This window comes from Lipophrys pholis, assembly GCF_963383615.2.
Source record: "Lipophrys pholis genome assembly, chromosome: 18".
NCBI classification, from domain to species: domain Eukaryota; kingdom Metazoa; phylum Chordata; class Actinopteri; order Blenniiformes; family Blenniidae; genus Lipophrys; species Lipophrys pholis.
The window spans coordinates 14748974-14757051 of NC_137646.1; the positions used below are offsets into that span (position 1 = coordinate 14748974).

An 8078-nucleotide genomic window follows, 5' to 3' on the forward strand; every position below is an offset into this window, starting at 1 on the left:
AAGGCGAGAGTGCTCACCACCGCCTTTCTGCGTGGAGTTTGCATCTTGTCTGTGTGTGTGTTCATTGGTTTTCTTCAGTCCAAAACAACCCTGACTGTGTGAATGGAAGAGTGTGGCTTGACTTTTACCTTCATCCATTGTTAGCTGGGATCACGCCCAGGGCCCGGGATTGTACAAAATATGGATGAATTTGATATTTTTTTCAGGTTATGAAGATCTCAGGTCCGTCCCCTGCATGTTCTGACACCAGCCTGACCCTGGAGTCATGTGATCCTCTCTTGAACTCTTTATCAGAGGGATACACTTTGCACGGATGTGTCATACTAACTTCAAACTGTTTTTAAATATGTTCAAGATATACACAAAATAAAATTCAAAAGGTACATTTTCAATGTGGTAAACCTATATACTAGTATAAATGCTATGAAGTAAACCAAATGCAACATCAAGCACTTAAATGATAGCAACCGTGATGTAAAATAAAATGTAATGAAAATAAATGTTGAACTAATCTTTGAAACAAAAAAATCAATACATTTATCCTCTTAAAATTGTAATATTGAAGCTTATTTCACTTCATTTGAGCCATTGTTTTTCACTGATGCGTTACGAGCGCCCCTCGTGGTTCAGTACAATATTGCAGGACGTACAATCCTCTGCAATGAGTCTTGAAATACACAATTTCATATCAAAACTTTAAATGCTTGTTCATTTAGCAATTTTAAATAACAATGCTATAATTAAGTAGACAACTCATCCTTTTCTCCCTTTGAAAAAAAAAATCCAAACACTCAAGGACACTTTATATCATTAAGGTGCATTTTATTAAGCTTGTAACAATGAACAGTAAAAAAAACATTTCAGACCAAAACTGATTGTCTTTCATTAAGATTAAAGCAAAATTAAAAATAATCGATCCATCACTCAAATAACCAAACAACAATATTGCTCTTTTGACAGATATAAAACAAAACCACTAAACAATGTGTGCGAGACTAAATACTTCAAATCTGCCTTTCAATTTTTTTTAATTGGTGAAAAGTTAAATTCTTTCTAAATGAGACATCCTGAATTAAAAAAAAATGTTGGTACTTCACTGAAAAACATGAGAAGGGTGTGGTGGAATTGGTTTTTAACCCAATCGCCATCATTTTTGCCTTTTGAACGGCACATTTTCATTTATTTTGACTTTAGTACAGTTGTGCACATGCTTTTCTTTTAACCCATCGTGCATGTTAACTATAGTGTCTAATGTGTGTGAATGCTGAGCATCTTTGGAACTGAAATTCTGCAACGCTGAGATCAAAGAAAGTGTGAGTGCGCCCCCTGTAGGGCACGTGTGGCTGCACTGATCAATAATCACATTATTCCAATGATTGCGCAGAAAAAAAGTCACAGCTGCATGCGCACACATTTGATATTACAGCGCCAGACTTTACTCCCCTGACTGCACTTTTAAGTAACGTGACAAACTCGTGACTTCATATTTCAGCATCAGTTTTCGATTGATATCTTCCACATGCAAAGTTTCTCTATAAAGACTGATTGCAGCTAAAACTGAGAGGAAACAGACTTTGAAGAATCCATACTGGTCAGAGACTTAAACTGTATAATACATCAGAAACTGCAGGTAGTAAAAATGACTTAATGTTCATTATTGCATCAAGGCATGTCAAATAAAAAAAATAAAAAAAATCTATATTAAAACGACCATTTGGCATCATGAAGTCAGCGGATTCTGCATACAAAAATGATCTTAAAAACAAAAGAAGAACGCAAATGTAAACCACAAACAGTGACAATGAATTGTTAGTGTTTCCTCTTTGTTTAGAAAGAAAAAGGACCAACTAAATATAACCTGCAACTCAAGGCGGTTTTCATTAAATTGATGGAAATGAGACAAAAAGCCTCTTTTTTTCTTCCCCCCCCTTCTCCTCTTTCAGGTAGAAAACAGAGTGAATAAAAACCAGCAGTGGAGACCAAAGTGATGCCACTTTCATTTTAGCAGGACAGGTTCAAAGCGGCGCGCTGAGCGCCGTCCAAGATTCCACCAGATGGATCATTGTTTGATTCCCGTCTTCATCCCTTTCTTTGAAAGCCGCCCCGAGAGCTTGGCTCCACGGAGGGAGGCTTTAGGTCCAGTCCAAATGACTCACTGGGTTCACGGTTCCGTCGTGACAACGCCACATTTATACCTCGTCAAAAAGAAGGAAAACAGTGGGAATACCAACATTTTGTGCTTCACAACAGCAAGTGTGGCTCTTTGGTGGTTGAACATACAATTAAAGGGATCAAAGTCTCACAGCAGACAAACGATGAAACATCCGTTAATTTCTAGGTAACGTTTTGCACGTCGAGCCAAAACTATTTCCTGGATTATACACACACACACACACACACACACAGTCACGATATTTTTAACCAACAAGTAAACACACTTAAGGTGGATCATTATAGCACATCAAAGGGGGAAAAACACCAACCACAGGTCTCAGTGCTACTTTAGTAGTGTGCCGTCTAAATGCCTTGCCAGGTTTCCTCAAGAGAACTTAAATCCACGCGGCGGTGCGTCGTCTGCATAGTTACAACTGGAGATTGACCATCAAATCTCGCCTTTTGAGAGATAAATAAAACTTTATTTGCTCTTAAAACTACAAACGCATCTCGCGAAGAGGCTAATCAGCAATAAAGAGCCCAAAGCTATGATCCAAAAAGCCTGATTGTTTATAGTAATCTGCATTTGATCCTTTTTAACTATTGATGTGAAAAGAGACCTCGATCTCAGTGGGTTCTTATTCCTGCTTAAAAATAATAATAAAAAAAATAGAAATACAAGCGGAATCATGAAGAAACTTTACTGATCTGAAAGTGAGAAGGTTAACATTGGGTCCTGCACTGAACTAGGAAAAATACGCAACACATCAAGCACGGATGACGACAGAACACTCTGCACTGCACCAGGGGTACTTTTATACTTCCAGTGATCAGCCTGGGCTCGTATGACAAAGTATTGATCGTCTGCGGGGTCGTTTCAGTGGAGCGGTGTGCTTTGACCTCATCAGATTAGGGCTGTGCAAGGTGCGCCATCGCCTCGCCCTCGCAGCGCATGCAGTGGTATCCCTGGTTCTCCGTCACGTCGAAGCAGCCTACGCTGACGTAAAAGTCCATCGCCGACTTGTTCGTGTCCTTGACGGCGAAGTTCAGCTGGTTGCAGCCGGCAGCCATGCCAAGCTGCACGATATAAAGCAGTTAATAATTAAGGGGCTTTGCAGAAGAGAGACCAAAGGTTTGAAGACGACAGTCCACCTGTTGAGGAGGTAAACTCACCTGGGTTACCTTGCTCATGAGTGCCTTGCCGATGCCGTGTCCTGAAAGACAGGAAGCGCACGTTACTGGGAGATCATTTAAGCGTACATAAGATATTTCTCTCTTCGCCCTTTTTAGACGGGAGCTCCCACCTCTGAACTCCGGCATCACGTACAAGTCTTCCATGTAGACCGATCTGCCCGAGCACGAGTTATAGGCGTAAAAGTAAAGTGCATAGCCTATCTTTGTGTCGCCTGAAAGACAAACGGTCATAATTATAACGCAAAACAGCAGAAAGTGTATAACCCCCCCCCCCCCCCCCCCCATCACAATGTTGTCAAAAATAAAAACTTAAATAAAGACCAGTGCAGGAGAAAAGTCTATTATTGATTGTTTTGCAGCTTGTTTCACTGCTACTCTAACCGACGTATCCCAACCACATCATCGCTCCCCTTCCGCCGCCGCACACCAGTGTGCATCCGGTCGTAACAAAATATACCCATGATGCACTTGTCCCGGTTTATTTCAGTGCAGCGAGTTCGAGACGCCGCTGCTCAGCAGGAAGTCAGACGTTGGGAGTCCAGAGGAGAGAGGACCGCGGTGGCCGAATGGAAAAAAAGGCCGTGTCATGGAAAGAGACGGCACAGCTGGGCAGCAGAGCGGAAGGTGATGGCGTTTTATGAGGGGGGAAAAAAAGAAAAGAAAAAGAAGTGCAATTGCTTTGTTACATAAGAGGTGTGTAAGAAGAGGCGGTGCCGCTCGGCTATATTAGGTAACAGAACTAAGAAACGCTGATCAAGCTATTCACTGCAGCAGAGGATCAATGACAGGTGTTGACTTTTTTTTTTTTTTAATTTAACGAGACTGACTTTAACGTTTAAAAGTAACGATGGACGCTCGTTTCTCTTCAGTTGAGCGGTTCTTGCCACGACATGCTTGTGAAACAGTCAAATGGGGCAATTTATTGGCACACCTTCATTTGTTTGACATTTATAGAACGAGGATTCTTTCATCAGATCGCTTCTTATTTGGGAGGCTTAAGGGAAAATCTCAACAATTATTTAGCAAAATATTGGCACGCAAAATTATTTGCTAACTAAATGACATTTGATTATTTTCATCTGTTGAAGAAAAAGGGTTTGTCTTGTCTGCCAGAGTCTAATAATATATCGCAATACCCAATGTAACGCAACAATAAAAGCTTATGTTTCAGAGTTTTCCTATATTGAGCTTGTTTTGTGGAATAGAAATATTATATTATAGTATTTATTACTGAAATGCTCATAAATAATTCACTACCCATCAGAAATAGCCATTTAAAATAATCTAATAAAACACTTTTAGTTGAAATATAAGTTAGATTTGCAGGTTGGACTGAGGACAGTCAGGACAATGTTGAATGTTAAAGTTTGGACGTCTTGCCCAAAGCCAAGAACAAACACCGCTTCTAAAAGCTCCGGGTTCAAGAAAACACCTTGCAGCAAATCTGACGGGTGAAAATTAGAGATGCTTTCGTCATTTAAAGCCTGAAAAGCAACCGTCTGCAGAAGCTATAGCAGAAGTCAACCTTCTCAAGAAGGTTAGTTGACTTATAATTTGAATGAATAAATGACCTCAAGCACGGGAAGGTGGAAAAACAACTCAGGAGCCGACACGTGTTGTCGACAAGAGACAAACAATAACCTCCACCATCATTTGTTCAAATATTTGTCCAAGTGGTTTCGTGACGCCGTTTGTGGAGTAAAAACACAGTTACTGAAGGATCCGTCTCACCATTGGTGGACTTCTGATTTTCGGGCACCTCGGCGATGACCACGTGGAAGAACGGGTTCTTGGAGAAGCCGTCCTGCTCCAAATCTGCAAAAATGATCCGAGAGGTATTTTAATAAAAAAAGAAGACAGACTTCTTTTAGATATGGACGTTTTATGTACGACCCCAGATCCAAAGAGGTTGGGACATGATGTCATCATAAACAAAATGCAATAGTTTCCAAATTAAATAAACCTGTACTTATTATTATCATATTCTTATTGGATGTTTTTAAGAGAAGACATCATTTTGTTTTGTCAGCCTTACTCTTACACACTTCCACTGATCCATTAGCAGTGAAATGCACCAACATGTTTTGGTGAATTTTGGAGAAAAAAAGAATGATGGTACCCCCCCCCCCCCGAATCACTGCACGGAGACTGCCAGTGGCAGCAGGTGTTTAGGAGGAAAACGTACCTTTCTGAGTCAATACCATGTGATCTGACATGCTGTCATGTTTTGCCAGAGCCTATGGAGGAAAAGAAACAAAGGCCAGTTGTCAACGATACCTCAAACATCAGATTTCATTAATCAGCCCTGAATGTGTGGATAAGCATTGTGATAACCAAGAGAACCCATCTGCGTCTTTACACATCACTCCAGTGTGCACATTTGGTTTAAATATTTAATGGATTTGAATTAAGAAATTAAATGGAATAACGTCACTGTTCTGTACTGTAGACCAATGAAACTATCACTGTACTGCAACTATCAAAGGGATCCTGTTGATCACAGGACAACACCTGGGTTGACTTTTTCCAACAATTTTAACTAATTTCTATTCGTAATAACTTTTAATACCTTCACTCTAATGTACTGGAGATCAATGAAACTCTTCATGATCTTCTGATCACGCCACAGTGTCCAAATAATAAAAAAAAAATAATACTGTTTCATAATTTTAAGGGATTATTTAAGGCCACCTTCTCACAAGGTTTCAGTGTTAATTGCCTAATTTAAACCATAATCTTTGAAATTATTTAAAAAAAAAAAAATAATTCTCTAAAATAAACCCAACTCAAGTGAAGGCTGCAGTGGTGTTGGGGACACAGCAGTGAATATCGGTCACGTTATTAGACGGTCATCTGTCTTCGCTGTTGCAGCGGTTTATAATTTGCAGACGGTCCCTGGCTGCACAGAACCCTATTTCTGACAGACACCGAGCCGCACGTCTGATGCGGTCAACAATCCAGCCAATAACACTGTAATCATCTGATCCCAAACAGACGGACGGTTATCAACCGTGTCCCGAGCCCAGGTGGTGTCTTCTTACCGCGACCATCCGCATGATGTCCTTGCAGTCGTCGACGTTGGCCGCGCGCAGAGTGAAGTCCATGTTTGGCTGCTGGAGGCGCCGAGTCGCTCGGTGGGCTGGTTCACGTGCAGCTCGATCGGTTCAGATCCCCGTTTCCTTCAGAGCCTCGCCACAGAATTCAAGCAACCGAGTCGTGTGTGCTCCCGTGGGCTCACCACCTGCAGGAAAGGTTCTTAATCGGTGCAATGTGATCTGGGTGACAGTGCTCAGACTGCCACCCGGAAACGGATAAGCAGGAGAAAAAGGGGTGGGTGGAGTCTTGTGTCCGACAGAGGGCGCCCTCCTCCCGGACAGTCGGGAGAGGAGCAGAGGTCAGAGGATGAAGGCTGAAGGGAGAGATTAGATATTGGATCTATGCAATTTGCACAAGCGGATTGGCCTGCATTGCCTGAATACTAAACTGAATCTAATCAAATTCCAAATAATTACATAATACAATGTGAAAACATTTACACCTAATTTATATAATAAACAATTTAAAAAAAATGGAGCAAATTCAACATTTTCAACAGTGCGTGCTTGTGTAAAATACAGTAAAGTGCCACTAAACCAAATTTCTTTGTTATTTTGCATGTTTTTATTGAAGAAACTCCCTCCTAACGTTGTGGATGTGTTAGTGAAACAATAAGACAGTTAGCTGCTGCATCACAAACCGTTCATTAAGTGTTGTGGTATTTTTACCCAAACTCCAACATCGTCAGTATATTTATCTCAATGAGGTGTCCTGGTTCTATAGAGGAGAAAAACAGAGTCCTGTATTAGTATTAGTAGGTTTCTCTGTGTCCTCCCATTTCAAAACTCTCATGTTAACATACCAGGATGGTTCTGAATAAAATTGGTTGGGAAAAATCTACTGGAAACACTTGATTTTACACTTATTTATAAATTCAATTATCAATTAATGTTTTGAATAGTGTCCAATAAGGATTATCAGTGGCTTTGATTGGTGGAACCGAACACACAGGAGTGTCGCAAAAAGCAAGGAAAGGCAATATTCGTTCAGTTTGGGCCAAACTAAAACATTTTTAAACCAGGTGATGCTGCTCTTTGGCCAGTTTTATACCAATTTACTGGAGATTTAATTGCACGATTGGCTTAATACTATTGGACCGTTGCAATGACTTTCGATTTTGCATTTTTAATTTAGGCACCAGTAAGTTTTACAAGACCAACACAAGTTTTTTTTCCCTCAAACTTTCCCAATACAGAAATAAAAATGAGAGAAAAGTTTAAAAGATACAAGTTTAAAGATGTTCAATCATTGCTGTGTTCTCGTAAAAGATTTCCATCAGGTCTAACGGTGCCTCTCTGGATTTTACTGAAACGACCCAGCTTATAGAAATCCTGCTTAACAGCAGTGTGAATTAAACAAACTCACTTAGAGCGATGTTTTAATTCTGAGGCTCAAACACTTCAGCCTTTTCGCTCAGTAGTAAATTACAGTGTTTTAATGACGCTCGCAGACCTTGACTGTAAAAGGTTTCTTTTTCCAAACTGACCTTCTGAAGCTGGCACAGAATAGTGAATAATCCTCGTCTGTATTCAGAGGCGTGAAGAGTGTCACAGTTATGTAACGAGTGATGCATTCATTTGTCCTTAATGTCGTGGGTTTATTTATTCAGGGCGTGAATGTACTTTGCAGCGATA

The 8078-nt window shown here is 40.4% G+C and overlaps 1 protein-coding gene across 1 annotated transcript; it reads right to left on the reverse strand.

The window, feature by feature from the left end:
- Window positions 1-796: 796 nt before the first annotated feature.
- Window positions 797-6678, reverse strand: sat2a.1 (spermidine/spermine N1-acetyltransferase family member 2a, tandem duplicate 1). Its single transcript, XM_080486035.1, has 6 exons — window positions 6390-6678; window positions 5534-5585; window positions 5080-5163; window positions 3459-3560; window positions 3328-3368; window positions 797-3231 (listed from the first exon to the last, which is right to left on the reverse strand). Exons 1-6 carry the CDS (start codon window positions 6450-6452, stop codon window positions 3064-3066), a joined length of 510 nt encoding a protein of 169 aa, XP_080342161.1. The 5' UTR covers window positions 6453-6678; the 3' UTR covers window positions 797-3063.
- Window positions 6679-8078: the final 1400 nt, after the last annotated feature.

Excerpts from the sequence above, each read along its gene's own strand:
- sat2a.1 (XM_080486035.1), bottom strand. The coding sequence starts at position 6,452 with ATGGACTTCACTCTGCGCGCGGCCAACGTCGACGACTGCAAGGACATC. Across the intron at positions 3,561-5,079 it reads AAATCAGAAGTCCACCAATG|GCGACACAAAGATAGGCTAT; the intron begins GTGAGACGGATC and ends TTTGTCTTTCAG. Across the intron at positions 3,232-3,327 it reads TCATGAGCAAGGTAACCCAG|CTTGGCATGGCTGCCGGCTG; the intron begins GTGAGTTTACCT and ends TATATCGTGCAG.